Source organism: Lissotriton vulgaris, chromosome 1_1, assembly GCF_964263255.1.
Source record: "Lissotriton vulgaris chromosome 1_1, aLisVul1.2, whole genome shotgun sequence".
Classification (NCBI taxonomy): Eukaryota; Metazoa; Chordata; class Amphibia; order Caudata; family Salamandridae; genus Lissotriton; species Lissotriton vulgaris.
In genome coordinates, this window is record NC_141685.1 from 2,030,451,135 (window position 1) to 2,030,472,875 (window position 21,741).

The window sequence follows — 21,741 nt, forward strand, 5'->3', positions numbered from 1 at the left end:
GCTCACTGTAAATATCACCATTATGGCAGTAGAAACTAAGGCAGAACATCTTAAGTCAAAACCCCAATTCTATATATTTACTTTTTTATCATAAGTGGATCAAAGTCTGAATTGTTACCCAAAATATGAATTTATTTTTGGTGTCTGACGAGAAGCCAACTAAAAATATCACTATTCTGCAATAGATATTCATACTTCTGTAAAAAAAATACTGGTGGCAATGTACAAAAATTACTATGGGAAACGATACAATTTATGAGAAACTAAGTGTTAGACGTGGCATTATTGGAGTGGGTTTTCCCTGTATTTTTGCCTTTGCCTCCTGTGTTTTTGCTGTGTGTTGGACTTCATTGTGCTGGTCTAAATGCTTTGGGCAATTTGCCACTGCTGTTCAGTGCCAAAGTGCAAGTGCTCCCTTTGTCAATTGTTCTTATGGATTGGTGTTTCTATGATTGGTCTATTTGGTTTACTGTTAAGTCCCTAGTACAGTGCACTGTGTGTGCCCAGGGCCTGTAAACCAAATGCTGCTAGTAGGCTTGCAGCACCGACTGCGCCACCAACACAAGCAGCCTTGCAGCAAGTTCTCAGGCCTGCCATTGGGGTGCCTGTGTTCAGACTAGCTCTGCCAAGTCAACCGGGCAAGTGCAGGCACTTGCCAGGCCCTAACCCTCCCCTTTCTTACATGTGAGTCACCCCTAAGGCAGGCCCAAGGTACCCCTTGGGCAGGGTGCCATGTATATGAAAGGTGGGACATGTCTTGATGTGTGCGGCATGTCCATATAATGAAATACTGGCAATTTTGTTTTTCACTATTGTAAGGCCCATGGGAACATAAGAAAATAAAGTTTGATATGCCTGAACTCAGAATGTTAAGATGCATCTTTTAGTGAGGGTGATTTTTACATTCTGGGTTTGCAAATACCACTATTAGAAAGTAGGCATTTTCTTGCTTAACCATCCAGTGCGCCACTGCTAGGTTATATATTGACGGTCTTTGGAGTGACAAGGGCTGGGGATGTCATTCTTTTCAGAAAGCCACTCAGGGATTTGAGGTGTGTCCTGCCTTTCCAGGGTGAATCAGGGTTGGGCAGAATAGACCTGGGCTACATTCAGATTAGGAGGAGATTTTTCACACCTGAATAGCCTGGTCTGCCAAGGACAATGCTGTCTCCACCTCCTGCCAGGAAGCTGCATGAGAGAGGACAGAACTCGTTTTGGTTGGGCAAAGACCTTCTCTACCACAGAGAACAAAGGATTTTGTAGTATAAAAGAGGGACCCAGACCCCAGACTTTTAGATCATTCTGGGAATCAAGAGGAACCATTGCCAAGGAGAAGAACTGGAGAAACGGAGGTCTTGTGCTGTATGAGGATTGTCCTGCAGTGGTGGTTTCTGCCAAGGAAAGCAGAAAGGACTTTGATGTGCACTGAATATCTCTCCAAGGGCTTGAAAGAGCTTGCCTCCTGTTCTGAAGTCTCAGGGACACAAAAACTTCACCACCAGCTTCCCTAAACTTCCTTGCTGGCTGGCTGTTTTAATCTGCCAATGTTATGTTTCATATAGGTACTCTAATATAGGTCCAGGGAACATCGTACCCTTTGCCTACATAATCTCCCTTACATTTCACATGAACGAGCCTTATAAGGGCATAACTCCTAATATGGACAGAACACCTTACAGGGACAGAACTCTTTATAAGGATTGATGCCTTTTCTAGACTAAACCCTTCATCCAGTTCCAAGTAGAGGGAGTTTTTTTTCCCAATCAATAATACTAAGACGTCATCCTTAGCACATATGAATAATTTATGAGGACACTACCCAGGGGGTATACTTCACCTTCCTCCTATCTACGCGCAAGATACGACATCCTAATACTAAACAATGGCTAGCACACGCACAAGGGGCAGATTGACTCTGTATAAATACATCACCTCTTGCCATCAGTAGTTAGAGAGAACCAAGACTTCAAGGCCGACACAATGCATGCAGGAGCCTCAGCGTCTCTGGTCAGCCGCTCCAACTGACAGTGGTCTAAGTATCCCTTGAGGGGTGTCCAACTCGAGGCCAGGATGAGGTCCCACACTCATTCAGGTAATGGGGTACGACTAAATCCTAGCGGGACTCTTGGCTCCTACGCTTATTAGCTCTTTCGCACCTACTCACATGCTAGGTAAACTTAGGTACATCTAGACAGGCATCATAGGAGTATGCACTTCATTTTATATTCATGTATACGTTCATGACTATTGCAAAATGGTAGAACTGTACTATACCTTTTTATACATTGTACTGCTGATCCACTATCTCTGCTACTGTGTAACAGTTGAAGCAGCGCATATATTTTACACTAGAAGAACAGCGGTGCATACATTTTTATTGTAAACATGCTCAACTGTTTCTTCCATGCATCTCTCTGAGACCAAATGAGCAAGCACGAGTGACTGGGAGAAAAGTAGTATATTGTTTCCACGAGTCTGAGGAATCAGGGTTGTTATGTTCTAAGGTTGCCAAAAACTAATCTCTCTGATAAAAGTAGATTCTAGTGGCACTGTGAGCTAGCTAATGCAAACAAGGCCAACATATGGGTTGGGGTGCACAGAATCAGTCTATAACCATACCCAGAGAGTATGTTATCCAAAAGCACAGGTAATGCAGGGGTACTATAGGATCTACACTACATGGCACCACCAACATTTGGTTTGGTGCCACCAACAATTGGTTTGGTACTTATTTAACAGTGGAATCTGATTAGCTCAGTCGTGCTTATTCTCAGAGAACCCTACTCACAAAAACCTGTGACATCTGGAGTGGGTGGGCACAAAACTCCGCTACAGCTGAGTAGGGGAGATATCCTACTTATTGGCTATTGGTTAATCAGGCTTGAAGGAAATGTTTCCCAAAATTGTGCAAAATACCCTATTTCATTTCCTTGGAAAGTTATTAAATGTTGTTACACACAATGACCGAGAGGGTTCTTGACCCGGTAAATATGCCATTACTTCTCTCAGAAGAAAAGGAAGATGATGCAATACATATTGCAGCCAATGTGAGACACACATTGACAGTTAAACTAATCAAACATGGGTTACTACCAACAGGAGGTGTAGTAATATTCGTGATAGAAGCACACGAAGATTTCCAAACAGAGGTGTTCTATTCATGGGTCACCTTCCCAGAAGCAAATACTGTAACAAAATATTTTCATTATTAAACACATGAAGAAGTCCCAGTGGTCTACACTCCATTCGAGGAGATTGAAATTCCGCTTACCTACCAGGAACATATTTCCTGGTTTAATGGAGCCCTACCCCACTCAAGAAAAAGAACCAGACTCGGTCCTTTAGGAAGACCCGGAGCAACGTGGCCGATATTAGCGACCTATGCACCACATCCTGACATTGACACAATGCTGAATGATGAATTGCTTGTTTAACACAAAGTTGACAAAACTTTACTGAAACATGACAATTCGTCATGAGAACACTTGCGGTCCAACCTACAGTATTACACCAAATGCAGCTCCTTCACAGAGCACAGCTACTAATATTACTCCACAAACATCACACGCAGTAATGGGTAAATAGCACACAAAACATGAACAAATTCCTTGCTGGTAGCTCGGAAAATAACCCAGTTAGAAGCTATATTTCTAAATACAACACGATTTGAAAAAAACAGAATGTTACCAATCTGCTTGCCCATGGGGATTACAACACAACTAGAGGTTTGTACATCTTGGGGTACAGTCTTTGCTGCCACATATACCAGAACTCATGGTATTCCTTCATTAGAAGTGATGCCAGATGTATTAAGACAAATACAAAATGAGTACGCAGCAGAGCCAGCTCTAAACTTAGGGATGAAGTTATTAAATAACTACGACCAGGTATCGGCCATAATACTAGCTAACATTAAAGGGGATGCAGCATCAGTGGCAATCCGCCAACGGGAGTTCTCTCCATTAGAACAGGAGAATGAACTACCCAAAATAATTGAAATTGCGTATGCAGAATTAGGCAGGGATAGTTTTGGGGGAAAAGCTTTAAAACCTCAACTACTGGGAAGTCCCAAAAAGGACACTTCTAAGCAGACACCTACTTCTTATAAAAAGTAGTGGGATAATAAAAAATGTTTAAAGACAAGGGATCTCTGTCCCAAGGTAGGTCTCCTCCACAGAATCCCTTTGAAAAGAGGTACAACTTTAGGAGTAGGGATAAGATTAGGAAACCTGACCGGTATCAGGATACTGATACGTGTTACTCTCGTTCCTTTCGGAGCGGTCAGAACAGAGAGGAGCGCACCCTGTCCAGAGACAAGCAGCGCACTCAAGACTACTTCTAAAAAAGAAAAAGATAAGCCAAAATCAAAACCTCAATTTAAGAAAAAGAAAGTTGCTGGTCTGAAAATCAGACTTGACCAGAATTCTGAGGACACTACTTCTGAACGGGGAATGAGCGCGGGCGATGCTAGACAGTGCAGCAGAAATAACGATAGCCACCAGAACCTGATGGAAACACCAGACACCAGGGTAAGCGTCCCACATAAGTTACACGAAATAACACTCTGGATGGAGGGGGACAAGCCCAGGAAAGTAAAAAATTTGGGGGGGAAGAACTTAACATCTGCTTAGGACATCCTGTTAGCAGAACAAGATTGGCCACCAGCATTCGTAATGGAGTGCCACAGGGGAGAAAGTATCATTTTTCCTTCATTTTTCTATCATGTTCCTGTTCACCTTAAACATACATATGCACAAGATTGGGCGACAGCCCAAGCTCAAGCATTGTATAAAAATCACACTGGTTGGGATAAGGATTCAACCTACCATGTCATCCCGTTAAAAGTTTCACCTATTTCTCAGAGACCATACCCAATAAAGCAAGAAGCTAAATAAACAGGTCAGGGTGATCTTAGATCAACTTGAATACCAGGGGGTCATTGAAAAATGTACCTCTCCCATGAACAATCCTTTGTTTCCTGTCTCTAAACCAGACAATACATATTGTCTAGTTTTATATTACAGACATTTAAACTCCTGCACAAAGACATTTGCTGTCGAAATTGTACATAGTGCTTCATTAATGAATAACAGTGCCCAAAAAATGCAATACAACACTTGATATCTCAAATGGATTTTTCTGCCAAAATATAGCGCCTGAAAGCAGGTATCTGACCACATTCAATGCGTTAGGGTCCCAGCGACAATTTTGTTGACTCGCCCAAGGGTACAAGAATAACCCTGGGGTATTTTCAGTATGAGTAACAGAGTTACTTAAAATATTTGATGAGGAAGCATTGTCCTTTGTGTATGATATTTATCTAACGGGCAACGACAGAGAGGCACTTGACCAGGGTAAGTACCATTATTATGGGATTTTCCACTGAGGGCTACAAATTTAACTTTAAAAAAAAAATCAAAAATAGCCCACCTCAATGTCCTATTTTTCAGATATGAGCTGTCAAGTGAAGGGAAAAGTCTGTCTGCAAACTTTTTAGAAAAGTATGTGCCACTCCAGCCTCCAAAATCATTAAAAAAAATTCAATCAATATTGGGATCCCTAAACTTTATAAGAACATACATTTTAGTTTACGCACAAAGGGTAAAACCTTTCTATGACTTAATAAAACCTGACTTTTCAGCCAGAAATTTGACACAAGAACATACTACTATTATTCCTTCACTCCAGGAAGACATAATTGCTTCCAAACACTTCCAAACACGTGTAAACATACACCACTTGGTGATCCATATAATTACGGGTCAATGCGGGTACACTTACCTGACCTTCAATGAAGGAGAAACAGTACCAATCGCTTACAAATCATACCTGTTCACCAATGCATATTTCTTTTTTTAAACAGATTTTAATGCTTTTTCTTTTCTTACCACACAACAGTATTCATACATTTAATCATCAGTTGTACATGTCATGGTAGTTCCGTAGCGTGTTCACTACTTAGGTTACAGTAGTTGGTTGCTTGTATCATTCACTGTTTATCGTTGGTCATTTCTAAGGATCTCATGTACACAAATGCAGAAATGAGTTTCACTTAAACAAAACAAATCCTGACAGCTGTTCAGACGGCTGTAGCAAGAGAAAGAGCACTGGCTCAAGGGAAACGCATTATTGTTGTAAGCCCGGTACCGGCTTTAGAAGCTGTTACAAAGGCCAGCATTCCAAATGCAAAAGCGTTACATCCAAGATGGATACATTGGGCTAATTCTCTTACCGCAACAGACATTGAATACAGATTTGATCCAAGCTTAAAACACAAGCATTCCTGCAATGCGAACAAGAATATCCTCTACCAAATAAAATCTTGGCTCTTGATCAGTATGAATATATTATTTATACTGACGGATCTGCTCAACTGACCATAGGAAGTAAGCAGCAATATAGCTCGGTGTGTGCTATCGTTACAGGTTGCATGTGTGATGGCAAGTTACATCCTAGTTGCACAAAATCACAATTCTCTTGGAAACTGTACAGCTCAGTTGGCAGAGTAAAAAGCACCAATACTGGCACTTGTAAATATGGATCACAAATGCTCCACACTAATCGTGTGCGATTCCTTTTACTGTGTACAGTTGTACAATGAGTACTTACACAATTGGGAACAAAACGGGTTTAAGGATGCAAAAGGTGGCACAATTAAGCATAAAGTGCTATGGAACCAGGTAGCAGAGTTAAAAAACGAGCTACCAAGGACTCACGCGATCCATACACTGAGTCATTAACCTGATGGCGTTCACATTGCGTGGAATGTTTTGGCTGATGAAGCCGCAAATGGGGCTGTTGGCACAGCTTCCGTAGCTGCACTCACTTGTTCAAAAACAAGAATAGACAGATATAATGGTAGCGGTCATCACTTTACGCAAAGGCAGCACAGCAATACCTAAAAAATGTCCACTCAAATACTCCTACAAGTTAGATGGACAAAAAATTCCATATGCTCAAATTCCTGGAGTGGGGGGATAGAGTAATACCAAACATGGATCAGAGGCAAGGTTTAATAGTAGCTGCACACAAGGGTTTGGGCCCTGCGCACACAGGCGTTACAGCATCTTTTTCTTCACTGAAACAGTGCTATTGGTGGCCAGGGTTAACTAAGCAAACTAACGACTATGTCTTGAATTGCGACATCTGCCAGCAGATGAAAGGCTCCACTGTAGCAAATCCCGTGCACAGTTATTAAAATCAGACAAACCTCTCGCAAGTGTGTATTTGGACCACTGCTGCCCCATACAAACGGATGGGGCTTACAAATATGTCATGGTTGCAGTGGATTCATGCTTGAGATTCATATAGGTATGGCTTCAGCGCTCTGTTGACGCTCATACTTCCATCAAAGATTTGCGAGTCTTTATCGGCACATCCCCATTTAGCACGTTACATTCTGACCGCAGCCTTGTGTGTGTGGTTGTGTGTGTGTGTGGTTGTGTGCGTGTGTGTGGTTGTGTGCGTGTGTGTGTGGTTGTGTGTGTGTGTGTGTGTGTGTGTGTGTGTGTGTGTGTGTGTGTGTGTGTGGTTGTGTGTGTGTGTGGTTGTGTGCGTGTGTGTGGTTGTGTGTGTGGTTGTGTGTGTGTGTGTGTGTGGTGTGGTTGTGTGGTTGTGTGTGGGTGGTTGTGTGTGTGTGTGTGTGTGTGTGTGTGCGTGTGTGTGTGTGTGTGTGGTTGTGTGTGGTTGTGTGTGTGTGGTTGTGTGTGTGTGGTTGTGTGTGTGTGGTTGTGTGTGTGTGTGTGTGGTTGTGTGTGTGTGTGTGTGTGGTTGTGTGTGTGTGTGTGTGTGGTTGTGTGTGTGTGGTTGTGTGGGAGCGCGTGAGTTGGGAGCGCGTGGGTTGGGAGCGCGTGCGGTTGGGAGCGCGTGCGGTTGGGAGCGCGTGCGGTTGGGAGCGCGTGCGGTTGGGAGCGCGTGCGGTTGGGAGCGCGTGCGGTTGGGAGCGCGTGCGGTTGGGAGCGCGTGCGGTTGGGAGCGCGTGCGGTTGGGAGCGCGTGCGGTTGGGAGCGCGTGCGGTTGGGAGCGCGTGCGGTTGGGAGCGCGTGCGGTTGGGAGCGCGTGCGGTTGGGAGCGCGTGCGGTTGGGAGCGCGTGCGGTTGGAAGCGCGTGCGGTTGGGGATGTGTGTGGTTGGGGATGTGTGTGGTTGGGGGTGTGTGTGGTTGGGGGTGTGTGGTTGGGGGTGTGTGGTTGGGGGTGTGTGGTTGGGGGTGTGTGGTTGGGGGTGTGTGGTTGGGGGTGTGTGTGGTTGGGGGTGTGTGTGGTTGGGGGTGTGTGTGGTTGGGGGTGTGTGTGGTTGGGGGTGTGTGTGGTGTGGTTGGGGGTGTGTGTGGTTGGGGGGGTGTGTGGTTGGGGGTGTGTGTGGTTGGGGGTGTGTGGTTGGGGGTGTGTGTGGTTGGGGGTGTGTGTGGTTGGGTGTGTGTGTGGTTGGGTGTGTGTGTGGTTGGGGGTGTGTGTGGTTGGGGGTGTGTGTGGTTGGGGGTGTGTGTGGTTGGGGGTGTGTGTGGTTGGGGGTGTGTGTGGTTGGGGGTGTGTGTGGTTGGGGGTGTGTGGTTGGGGGTGTGTGGTTGGGGGTGTGTGGTTGGGGGTGTGTGGTTGGGGGTGTGTGGTTGGGGGTGTGTGGTTGGGGGTGTGTGGTTGGGGGTGTGTGGTTGGGGGTGTGTGGTTGGGGGTGTGTGTGCACAGGTGGGTGTGCGGGTGGGTGCACGGGTGGGTGTGTGGTTGGGGGTGCGCGGGTGGGTGTGTGGTTGGGGGTGCGCGGGTGGGTCTGTGGTTGGGGGTGCGCGGGTGGGTGTGTGGTTAGGGGTGCACGGGTGGGTGTGTGGTTAGGGGTGCACGGGTGGGTGTGTGGCTGGGGGTGCGCAATGGGTGTGTGGTTGGGGGTGCACGGTGGGTGTGTGGTTGGGGGTGCGTGGGTGGGGGTGCGTGGGTGGGTGTGCGTGGTTGGGGGTGCGTGGGTGGGTGTGTGTGGTTGGGGGTGCATGGGTGGGTGTGTGTGGTTGGGGGTGCGTGGGTGGGTGCGTGGGTGTGGTTGGGGGTGCGTGGGTGGCGCTGGGTGTGCGGATGGCGCTGGGTGTGCGGGTGGCGCTGGGTGTGCGGGTGGCGCTGGGTGTGCGTGGTGTTGGGTGTGCGTGGTGTGTGTGTGTGGTGGTGTGTCTTGTCAGACCTGAGTGTGATCTGCTATGCTGTGTGTGATGTGGTGTCATCAAGCCTAAGTGTGATGTGCTCTGCTGTGTGCGATATGGGGTCAGACCTAAATGTGATGTGCTCTGCTGTGTGTGGTGTGGTGTCAGGCATGAGTGTGATGTGCTCTGCTGTGTGTGGTGTGGTGTCAGGCCTGAGTGTGATGTGCTACGTTGTGTGTGGTGTGGGGTGGGGTGGGGTGGTGTCAGGCATGAGCATGATGAGCTCTGCTGTGTGTGTTATGTGGTGTCATACCTAATGTGATGTGCTCTGCTTTGTGTGATGTGGTGCCAGACCTGAATATGATGGGCTCTGCTGTGTGTGATGTGGTGTGAGACCCGAGTGTGATGTGCTCTGCTGTGTGTAATGTTGTGTCAGGGATGAGTGTGAGGTGTTCTGCTGTGTGTGATGTGGTATCAGACCTAAATTTTATGTGCTCAGCGGTGTGTGATGTGGTGTCAGGCATGAGTGTGATGTGCTCTGCTGTGTGTGATGTGGTGTCAGGCATGAGTGTGAGGTGATCTGCTGTGTGTGATGGGGTGTCATACCCGAGTGTAATGTGCTCTGCTGTGTTAGGTAAGAGAGAGTGAATAAACAAAGTTTAAATGTGTGCGCTGCTCTGCCCCTTACTGTGCCTGCCAGCTGCTGCTGAAAGGGATGAGCTAAAAGGGAGGGGGGAATGCAAGGAGCACAGCTGTACCCGTGATCTGATTAACTCATTTTATTTACAACTCTTTCACAGAAACCACACAGGTGCACTGGAAAATGTAGTAAAGGGTGGGCTTTGTTATTAAAGAGTCCAAACCAAAGCTTTTTTCAAGTTTACTGTAACAGCGCTCGAATATTTTGGGAATGTACAAACCATGACGCCCAATATAAACATTGGTTTTCACATAGCATGGGGGAAGCAAGGTCTGAGTGACAGTCGTGTGATCTTGGGCATGACAGCCTTTAGCGTGCAAAGCCAACGGCAGGAGGCGGGGGAGTGGATTCCTTTGAAGTCCTTTGAAGTATCACAGGCAGCCAAATGGTGTGCAATGTGCACACGCCTGAACACATGCACTGTAGGCAATCCGCCTGTTTGGCAGCATTTTTGAAAGCCCTTACTTGTATGCATACTTTCTAGCAGGCAGCCTTCAGATAATAATGGCTCTTCAAGGAGATGGTGTGCATCCCTGGTACTACAAGCTGCTCAAAAACTAACCAAAAATAGCAAGCATGTGTATATATATTTTCTTTTTGTGTTCACACTCTCAGCAGTATTTATTTATTTATTTTTCACATTTTTAAAGCGCACGGTTACCCGAAGGTGTCCTGGCGCTGAATGGCCGCTAGTATGCATGGGCAGAAGAGTTAGTGTGTAAAGAGCCATGTCTTTAGGGCTCTCCTGAATGACAGAAGGTCTGATATCTGTCTGAGGCTCAACAGCAGCGCGTTCCATGCCTTTGCAGCTCCCAGGGAAAAACTCCTGCCCCCCCAGCGAGCTTTCCCGACTCTTGGGACTACAACCAGCCCCTCCTCGGCTGACCTTAGAGCTCTTACAGGCTTGTACCACTGGAAGAGCAGAGTCATACAGTGGGGGCCTAGGCCATTCAGTGCCTTGAAGATCATGCAGAGCGTTTTAAAAACTATTCTTTTGCGTACTGGTAGCCAGTGTAGCTTCACCAGACCCTGTGCTACTGAGGCGAACTTGGGTGTACCCGTAATCAGCCGGGCTGCTGCATTCTGCAGGATTTGGAGTTTGTTTAGCAGCCCCTGTTGGGCATTCAGCAGCAGGCTGTTGCAATAGTCCAGTCGGGACATCACCAATCCTGTTACCACTGTCTTCCTGTGCTCATCCGCTAGAAACAGCAGGACTTTTCTAATAGTTTTTAGCACATAGTGGTTTGCTGAAGACAGCACGTTGATTTGTGGCCTGAAGGACAGAGAATTGTCCATCAGTACACCCAGGTTTTTGACCTTCGCAACCGGAGAAGGGGGGGTCCCCATTTCCTCTGGCCACCATCGTGGGGACCAGAAGTTATCTCTGGACCCAAACAGCAACACTTCCGTCTTTGCTGATTTCAGCTTAAGGCAGTTTTCTGCCATCCAGTTGCTGACCTCACGCATGCACCCTCTGAACCTGTTTGCCGTGCTTTCCATTTCACCCGGTAGCAGTGACACCACTATCTGCGTGTCGTCTGCGTAAGATGTTAGGTTGAAGCCGAAGGATCTAATAACTGGTGCCATGGTGAAAACGTACACATTAAAAAGAGTCGGACTCAGGGAAGACCCCTGGGGAACTCCGCAAGGCAGCACAAATGGGTCCGATTCAAAGTCCCCCAGAGCCACCGTCTGGGTCCTGCTGGACAGGAAGGCCTGCAAGATCTTAAGTGCCTTTCCTTGAATCCCACAGGCCCCCAGCCGGTCCACCAATAACTTGTGGTGGACCATGTCAAAGGCCGCAGACAGGTCCAGCAGGATCAGGGCGGCTCTGCCGCCTGCATCCATCACTGTTCTTATTTCTTCAGCTGACTTGATCAGTGCCGATTCTGTGCTGTGCCCCGCCGGAATCCATGCTGGGATGGATCTAGACGTTCTCCTGTCCCCAGGAAAGTACTCAGCTGTGTGTTTAGTATACCCTCCATGATTTCGGCTGGGAGGAGTAACCTGGCGATGGGCTGATAGTTGCTCAAATCGGTCACGTCTAGGTTAGATTTTTTTTAGAAAGGGTAGAATTTATGCTTGTTTCCACCATAAGGGAAACTCCCCGCTATCCAGCATGACATTGAACAGTGGGGTGAGTCCTGAGGCAATGGTAGAGGGAGTTAATTTTGCAATGGTGGGTGGGCAAGGGTCACGAGAGGAGCCTGATTTTATCCTCTGTTCGCTACCTCCTCTTCACTAATTGGGGCGAAGTTAAGTAATCTCTCTTTTTTCCTGTCAGTCTCTGGGTTTGTTTGTGGGGCGCCAATCTTAACTTGGTTGTCCAAAGAGTGGAAAATCTTTTCCACCTTTCCCAGAGAGAACTTGGCCAAGTTTTCACATAATTCACGACTTGGGGGTATCTCCACCAGTTTGGGGGCTGCCAGGGATGACACTGTACGAAATAGTTCCTTTGGGGAGTTACTTGCTTCCTTGATGCGTTTGGTGAAAAACGCACGTTTAGCCATTCAGATCATTTCTTTGTACACTCTCAGCCCTGCGTTGAGTAGCTTTTTATCCACCTCCTGGTAGTTTTTCCGCCAAGATCTTTTCAATTTTTTACAGAGAACTTTGTGGTCACTGATCTGTTCTGAAAACCAGGGGGCTGAAGGGTTTGAGCACGTGGAATGATATATTTTTGGGGGTGCTAGTTGCATACACGCTGCCTCCAGCCAGTTTGTGTAGGCTGTGGCCGCATCCTCCACCTTTCCTGGAGGGGGCATCATTCAGATTCTCAGTAAGCCCTCAAGTGCCTCACCTTCTATGCTTTTCCATTTCCTGATCGTTCTTGGTGGAATCTTAACCTTGCTTAATCTAGGAGGGGGGCTAGAAAGATTTTAAAGTGAACTGCGGCGTGATCAAACCAGGAGACCGGATGTACTGCAGTGACTTCTAGGTTGGGATGGTTGGAAAAAATACCATCTAAGGTGTGTCCTGCCCTATGTGTCGGGCCACAGACCCTTCGCTTTAACTCCACCCCATGCAACAGTTCTATAAGATCCTGTGTATCGGAGTCTGAAACGCACTCAAGATGAAAATTAAAATCCCCTAGTAGTGTAAAGGTCTTAGAGCATACAGCTTCTTCTAGCAGGCTACTCAGAGCCGTAAGAAATGGGGCTTTAGCACCGGGGGCCTATACAGTAGACAGCCTCTGAGGGTTTGGTAGTCAGATAGGATAAAGTTTAAAGCTAGAGCTTCGTCTAGGTCAGTTGTGCCAGGCTGGAAGGTCCCTCTAACTGATTTGTGATAAATAATAGCCAGTCCTTCGCCTCTCTTCCTTTCTCTATTCTGGACAAAACAGTCATAATACGGGGGAATTGCCTTTAACAATATCAGGGCCGGAGGCTGCGTCTGTCCAGGATTCTGTTATAAAAGCTATCATGACTTTTGAATCCTGTATTAGATCCTAGAGTTCTATACTGTGTTTCACCAGGGATCTGGCATTAAGCAACAAACATTTCACTGTAGCATGCTCTTTCCTCTCTGTAGTTTTAAGTGAAACCGTGGTTAGTGTGCTGGTTTGCCAGTGTAAATTGGGAAGGGCCTGTTTACAGTTTAAGCAATGATGAGGATTGGTCAACAAATCTTCCCGCATTTGCGTGGTAATGCGCGCCTGGAGTATTAACGTTGCGACCTAGCGCCCACAAGGTGTTGCGATTATAGGTGTAATGCGCGGCTGATTTTAAATGCCCTGGGCACGGGTCCGGCGCGGACGGGCGCAGACGGGCGCAGACGGGCGCAGACGGGCGCGCCTTTGGCGCACCGCAAGCGCGCCCGCTGCGCTCGTTCGCTGCGCTTCCTAGGCAAGGGTGCCATTTTATGCAAGTAGGGGCGGGAGGGGCGGAGCACTAGTCTGCTCGCCCAGCTCCTGCTCCTCACTAAAGATGGCCGGACCAAATGGTGCGATTTAGCTCAGGTTCGAGACCTTAATGTGCAATATACGCAATATTAAAAACATCAATGTAAAATAGCGCTTTAAAATCAAAATAGCAGCAGAATTAGGTGAGAGCTTCCAAGCCCCGGCTACCGCCTCAGGACCGTTCAACAACACCACACACACTAGCATGAAAAGAAAGCAAACCTGGGGGAAAGAAAGAAAAAAAATGAGCTGTCCACGAGATCATACATACCAGCCTTGGTACAGGCGGCTGCATTCATGTGAAAAGGCGAAAATGCAGCCACTCACAGTACAAGACAGCTTATGGAAGAATTAGGCCGATCCACTGCCCCATTCTGCATGCTTTGGTGAGAAGACGCAAAATGTGAATGGCAGCTGAAGAGACAAACTGATAGAGGGCTGACTGAAATCCCCTGTATGAATAAATTTATGTATGAATGTTTAAGATATATAAATATTTTTTTAAATATGAGGCTGGGTAAACATCTAAAGTTTCCTCTTATCCAGACCTACAAATAGGCATCAATACTCAACTCTCCGAAACATGTAATAGAATAATAAAGAGAGATTAAAAATAATTTCATAAAAGCAAATGCCAGGGGTGGCTCCTCCACAGAAGTGGAGAAGTGTTGTCCCGCCTGCTGCAGCGCAGCTGGCACACACAAATAAATTGGCACAGCAATGCCATTTTATTATCTACCTGCATGTGCAAATGTGAGGGCAGGGGTGGGGCTGAATGCTGCATTTTGGGATTACAGCTGCGCCTGCAGTGCATATGTCGGGTTGGCTGGTTCTCCTGCTGTGGCCAGCCCGACTTGCACACTATAGACCCAGCAATCTCCTGGCCGTGAAACAGCCAGGGGTTTTCTGGCACAGGCCCCCAGCCTCAAATTGACCACTGGGGTGGCCTGCTCTCACCAATCCTGGAGCTGCTCTCAGTACGAGAGCAGCTCCACGATTGGGTGGATTTACATTCCACCAGCAGGAAGGAAGTTCTTTCCTTTCCTGCTCATGGACACGATCGTGAATGGAAGTGCTGTACCGGCTGGAGCAGTACAGGTGAGTTTGGGGCCATTGCGACTCACCACAATTTTTGTTGGTGCTATGTGGTGGGGCTCTGCATTGCTAACGTGCATTTGCCCACAGACTGGCTCAACCTTCGAATTCATGTGCCAGCCACCTCCAACCACATCGCAAAAGTGCAACATATTATGTTCAGTTTATTTCCTATGTGCTGTGTTTCTTGTACAAAGATATTGATTTGTAATAAACACAAATGTCGGTTAAGTTATTTGACATTTTCTCTCATTTCCCAAACCTAGGAAGGTGATTACAAAAAAAAGCACATTCAATGTGAGACCCTGATTTGGTAACCTAGATCATCATCTTCAAATCTCCAGCCTACCAAGCAGCAAAATGGACTCCAACTAAGTCCCATAAATGTGGTATGCTCTGTCATATGATGGGGGCTGAAAGCTTGTCAAGGACTAGTAGGAAGGAGTGAGTGTTGTGTTTCAGAGATGGTGAACTCCCTGCTGTCAATGATACAAATGTCCCCAAAGGATTGCAAGATGGGTAACAAATTTGCAATAGTAGCTGCTCAGTATTCACCTAAGCTAGAAAATAGGATAACACCACATTGGGCTTCAAGGGTGATGGGAAAGCTTCAGGGGTCTGCATCTCAAAACTGGTTGCTCCGGATCAAGAATTTCTAGTGTTGGGGGCGCCCAGGAAATATTAAAACTGGAGAACCCAATGGACAATCTAGGCAGCCTCCCACTCTCCCGGAAAATAAGGTAGTTTAGCTTGCGCTCAGTGTGACACCAAAAGGGGCATACTGATGAAACGTGGAAAGAACTGGCCAGTGCTCTTCACAGAAGAGGCTTTTTTAGGATTCCTCTCAGACATACAAGTGGGGTAGGGTGACACCAGAAAGTGAAAACATGATTTTAGCAACCATTACAGGAATAATTCTGGTCAGCACACGGTCAAGCCGAGGGGGCAGTTAAGGGTCCTTCTGTTTCTCCTGCACATCCCTGCATTTCTTGTGATGCAATCATGTTTCAGGTTCAGCCCAGGTCTGCAGCTCACTGTGGCTCAGGGAAGGCTCTCACTCCCCATCTTATTCTCCTTTTACAAGAGACAACATTATTGAGGTGTATTTGCATCGCAAGTATATTCCTCCCAAAGTAGAATTTAGGCATAAAATGAATCATTATGATATAAAGTGGAGTGCAGTCATTTTTGTAAAAAACATTAAAGGTAAACCTCTGCATAATGTGCATGCCCTTAAATACAGACCTGATAGCTGTAAAGAAAAATGGAGTAGAAGCACACAAGCATTAAAAAAAGAAGACTATTTTCATGATATTATTGTGGTTGCAACCCTTACCAGCTGTTTGTTCTGAGCCAGTGCCTTTGCCCTCTTATCTTCTGTACTGTTGAGGTTCGATTTCACTTCCTCCAGCTCTTCCTTTAAAGACTTCACCTTTGCCATATACTGATGAACGCTAAAAATAAAAACAAAAAGAATGTTCCAACCACAAGAGCAACGGTTGAATTCCATTTAACGAACAAACCGATGGCAGTCTATTCCAGTGGTCCTCAAATTGTTTATGCTGTCCCACCTTCTCGCCCATTCAAAAAATAAAAATCATCAGGCCCCCCTCAGCATTTTTCACAGTTATTCAATCAAATTCCAAGTGTTCAAATATGTCTGGACTTGTTTAAACATTACAATTAAGTTCTGTTACCGTTTTAAAAATGCAACCAAATACATACATGATTGCCAAACATCCTGTTCTGTCAGACAGACCTCACTAACGTGCAAAAGTATCCACAGTGTAATTATTAGAAATGGGTTTGGGGTTTTGAAGAATGTTTCGAGTCCCTTCTCTCGACACATGCTCTCTGCTAGGATATATGTGACAAAAGAAGTTAGTGATGTTCCATTATAGAGCAGCTTGCTGCAGCTAATTTTTTCCACATCAGTGGAGGTACCCCTGGGAATGCGCCCCCCTAATCCCCCAACAGTTTGAAGACCCCTGGTCTAATCTAATAGCAGAGTGCAACGTCCAATTGTGAATGTGAGCAAATGTAGGAGAGGCACACATTTTAGGTGCATTTGAATTCACAAATCTGCTCAAGAGTGGAGGGGACGGGAAAGCATGTTTTGCACGAACCAAAGACATAAAAATGAAGTTAAATGGGGAGAAGAGGGAGGTCTTGACTTTCGGGGGTAATCAGGACATCTGGTCTAAGGATTGGTGGCCAGACTCCCTTGGGGACTGCCCCCTTCCCTGTCACTTTGCCAGAAATCTAGGGGTTCTAATAGATACCTCGCTTTCATTCAACCACCAGGTTAGCAGGACTGTTTCCACTGCTGCAGCATTATTCGGATCCTTCGAAAGATCGCTCACTACCTTTCCCCCGATGCTCAGAAGCAAGCTGCCGTGGCACTAGTCTCTTCAAGACTGGACTACTGCAATGCACTGTATGTGGGTATTAATAAGAGTCTTATCCATCGCTTGCAGATAGTCCAGAATGCGGCAGCTAAGATGGTCCTCTGTCTTCCCAGATTGGCCTCAATCTTTGGCGAGAAAAAACCTGAAATGGTTGCCCATCCAGTCCAGGATCTCCTTTAAGATACTTTGTCTTGTGCATGGAGCTGTCTATGGCACTGGTCCAGAGGATCTCAGGTCCCTCCTCCACTCTTACTCCTCCACTAGAGCTCTTGGTTCATCTAATAAAAATCCCCTCCTGGTTCCCAGACTCACTAAAGCAACATGGGGAGGCAGAGCCTTTTCTGTTTTAGCTCCCAGGCTATGGAACTCGCTTCCTCCTGATCTTGTAGGGAAACCCTCACTGGTGCTTTTCCGTAAGGCTTTGAAGACCTGTTTTTTTAGTGATGCATACCTGTAATGGTGCACTGTGGAATTACTATCTTTATGACCTGTTTGGCTCCTTGATGCCCTTGGGCTAAGTAGCGCGGTATAAGTCTCCTTTCATTCATTTTTCATACACATGCAATAAAAGAAAAAGAGTCTTAATCCTCAATTTGTATTTTTGACGCTGTTTTGACCTTGCATAGAAAGGACGTTTGCATGCATGGTCTCTGAAGATATTATTCTCCAATGTCCAGATCAAGAGAGGAAACCAAACATCTATGCCAGTAGAAAGAGTGCATGAACAGGCCAGTATACCTCCTACCCAATCCTTTATGTATAGTTGTGGTACTTTATTTCTACCTTCTTATTTTGTATCGATGATGTCCAAAGCGGAGTTTTCAGGGTGCTGTTGGTGCTTACAATCTCCTTCTGCGTGTCCTGGATAAACCTACAAGTAGCCCCAGTATCATGTATTCAATGATTTCACACTGGTCCCTATTGGAGAAGTGCTATATTTGTGACATTAGAAAGCGTGTTGCTTGACAGTACTAAATTGTTAGATATCGGACGGAGAGTAAAGAACTGTCACCTGCATCATTCCTGAAATCATTTCAAACAGCCGTAGTCCGTATAACTAGGTCATGTTATTGTGGGGTAGTTAAACATAGTTGCTTTTTGAGACCTAGATTACTTAAACCAGCTGCAGACAATTTCTCTGGTAATAGAGCGTATTTGGAGATCTGAATTCAGCTCAGATTCATGATCAGCTTACCTATAAAACAGGGAAATGGGCAGAACAAGAAATGGCAGCAGAAGTTATAAACTGAATGAACAAATGACCATCACCAATAACTATAAATCAATAAACACCATATGAACACGTTCTTAGACCGGGTGATTTTTCACTTTATCCTTCTACTCGGAGACCAATGCAGGTAAGTAAGGAATATCCAGTATGAAAAAACACACTTCAGAGTCATCCTCTATGCCTTGACCATCTTTGCTTAGTTGCCCAATCATGAATTGGATTTGGTGTTCTAACAGCTATGAATGTTGGTGATACGCAAGACCCTCTGCCAAAATGTTAACTTGTTTCATGTATACGATTTGATAACGTCCCCAATATTGTACACCACACAATATCGTTTTTAAACCACTGTTTGCTCGAGACCGCTATAGTTCTCTATATGAAATGGACACAAACTGCCAGCCAGTCTATTGGAAACTAAGAAAACTTTGTCTGGGACACACAAGGGGGAGCACTGGTATAGTATAGAATTGGATACTTGTAAATAAGACATGGGGGAAAAGGTTTACATCTTACATTAGTTTGCTCCATCACTTAGGACATCTTAAATCTCCAGCAAAGTGAGCAGCTTTGATATAGTTGCGCAAATCTCAGAGGAAATACCTTTCACATTTGCTTTGATTACCTCCTCATATGTCCCAATTCTGGAACTTTCAGCCCATTGGTTCTTAGAAGTTATGGTGTATCAAAGGTTGAACATCTGGACATTCACTGATGGGCAGGTTCTGCATTATATCTTTCCCTTAAACCCCTCTAAATTCTTACTCAAATTACCAACTCAATGGGTCAAACCCTCTGAAGAAGAATCTCACTGAGTCCTTAAGTTACAAGCATTTACCATGTTACAAATTGCAAAGCAAAACACCTACAAACACTTACACTAGGAAAGCACAAGTAAAATAAATTATCCCCCAGTGCAAGTATACAATGCTAACTTCACCACTAATAGGAGAGTCTCTCTTTACTATCAGCACCCACTCTAATGTTGGTCCCAATGTACTGCACCAGTCTAACACAACCTCAAAAACTTCTTATTGACAGAGCACAACTCAAAATCAGTTATAGAGGTGACTTCAGTAAGTCAAACAGTTGTATAAACATTAATGGCACAACCCCAATGTTATACACAGTCGAAATCTTTTATTCCCAATTCTTCATCAATGTTGACCGGTAGAAATAGAAACATGCACATCCGACACGTGTTTCGTCTTGAGACGACTTTTTCAAAAAAACTGTCTGATCTTGCAGTTTTGCAACGCTTCCCGAATGATGTTCAAGCATGTGTAAGAAGGGCCAGGCTCTAAGTTAGGTCTAGTGAGCAAATTCACAGTCAGTAATGAGAAGTAGCAATCCTGAAAGTCCCAAAAATGCACGGCCTTTTGTGATTCGGTAATCACTAACAAAAACAGCAGTCTGTCAGGATATGCCAGCCGCCTGGGCGAAAGTACTCTTGTATTATATAGAACGAACCATCATAATTTCAAGCAAACGGTAAACGTTATAAAAATTTCTGGAGAATATTGTCAATAAGCGGTGAAACATCAAAGGGGTGTACCACTGCCATCTAGTGTTCAATAACAACACAAATTAAAACACCTTTGGGGAGTTTGGTATAAATGTATTGATATTCATGAAATATATGTGTAGTAATTGTAAAACAATGTTTTTATAAAGTGCTTTTAAAGTGTTATGAATTAGGAATCCTTTCTAATGTAATTAATATATTTTAATAAAATATGTTTTTTAAAAACAAATGTGTAATTTTAATTGTTTGTTACAGGTTTTGTTGTTAGACTGGTGCAGTACATTGGGACCAACATTAGTGTGGGTGCTGATAGTAAAGAGAGACTCTAATCTATTAGTGGTGGAGTTAGAATTGTATACTAGCGCTGGGGGATAATTTATTTAAATTGTGAAGATTACCCTATTCCCTTGGTCAGAGCTAGGGGTCTTTCTCAGTCTTTGAAATACTGGGAAAGCACTGTCAAACTCTCTGGGGACATGCTTCGACACTTACTATTACCATACATTACTCATGGCATCTTGCAAGAACCTACAATACAGGACACATTGTTGAGTTCTGAACTGGAATGCATCCACTATGATTCTATTTGAGTGTTCCAGATCATGGCAGTTGAGGCAGTATCTGGAGCAGTCAAGGGAATTGTTGAGTGTGGTCTGTGTACTTAATGAATAAACCATTTTAATACTAGATTTGGATCCGGACTCGTGTAATTCTACATAACACATTTTGGTGATGAGTGGTGCACAAACATACTCCATGGATGGCACCAGTACGACTGATAGACCTTGAATGTGGTGCGGCCATTGCAGGCCGGCAAGCACTTATCCGATTTTGGCACATAAAGCTTTCAGAGGCCACTATCATCTACAGAGACATTTATGTGCACTTGTCTGCCATAATTTGACTATCACAGGTAGGCTTGATAATGCACTGCCCTCTAACAGTAAGCTCAGGCTCAAGACACTGGGCTCAAGGAAAGTGGTACCTGCAACACATGCACTAAACCCCTGATTCTCAAGAGGAGAGTGTGTTACTAGCACACGTGGAGGCTCGTGGCATGAAGTACCATCTCTCCAAACTTCGTGATTCTGTCCCAAAAAATCACAAAAGTGACAAGAGTGTGAATCCTACTCCACTTCAACAGCTCATTTCATGCTGCCTGCTTCTGTGAACAGCTACTCGCTACTTTCCTTCATGGATGTTCTCCTTCGTGTGCGGATAAGTGGGAAACACCCCTTAGGAAGTGTTTTGGGGAAAGAACTGGACAGGGCGAAACATATTACAACTGTAGATAGTGGTTTCCCCTTTTATTTTTCTGGCTTATGTTTGCTTGGCAAATGCTGGATTTAGATCTTACTGCAATTGATCTCGCCTTTGGGACCTTTTATGGATTTCGCTACGCTGCTCATTACCCTGGGTGCTGAAACATCTACTGTTCTTTAACATGGAGGGAAAGTAAGCACCAGTGTGGAGAACACGCCAGGTATGGGAACCCATTGAGAGAAATATTGCCTATCAGCGGAAAATGGTATAGTCTAAAGCTCTGTTTTTATTATAAAATCGGGGCTTTCAGTGGTCATATATCACTAAAAATACAAGATTTGAAAAAGTATTATTGTCTATGGGTGCTCATGGAATATACGTTTCTTTGGCCTGGAATCTAGGGAATGCTAAAGTGATTCTGGTCTTTTACTGACCTCTACTGGTCATTTTCTATCAAGACAGTTAAATAGAAGCAGTTGAACAGAAACAAAAGTC

General features: G+C 45.2%; 1 protein-coding gene across 2 annotated transcripts in view; it reads right to left on the reverse strand.

Moving 5' to 3' along the window:
• The window catches only part of IRAG2 (inositol 1,4,5-triphosphate receptor associated 2), a 1,414,859-nt gene that overhangs the window by 1,001,262 nt on the left and 391,856 nt on the right, over positions 1-21,741 (reverse strand). For both annotated transcript variants that reach the window (XM_086920312.1, XM_086920307.1), the window contains exon 7: positions 16,156-16,273. In XM_086920312.1, coding sequence (XP_086776438.1) covers positions 16,156-16,273 — 118 coding nt within the window. The remainder of the gene's footprint in view (positions 1-16,155; positions 16,274-21,741) is intronic.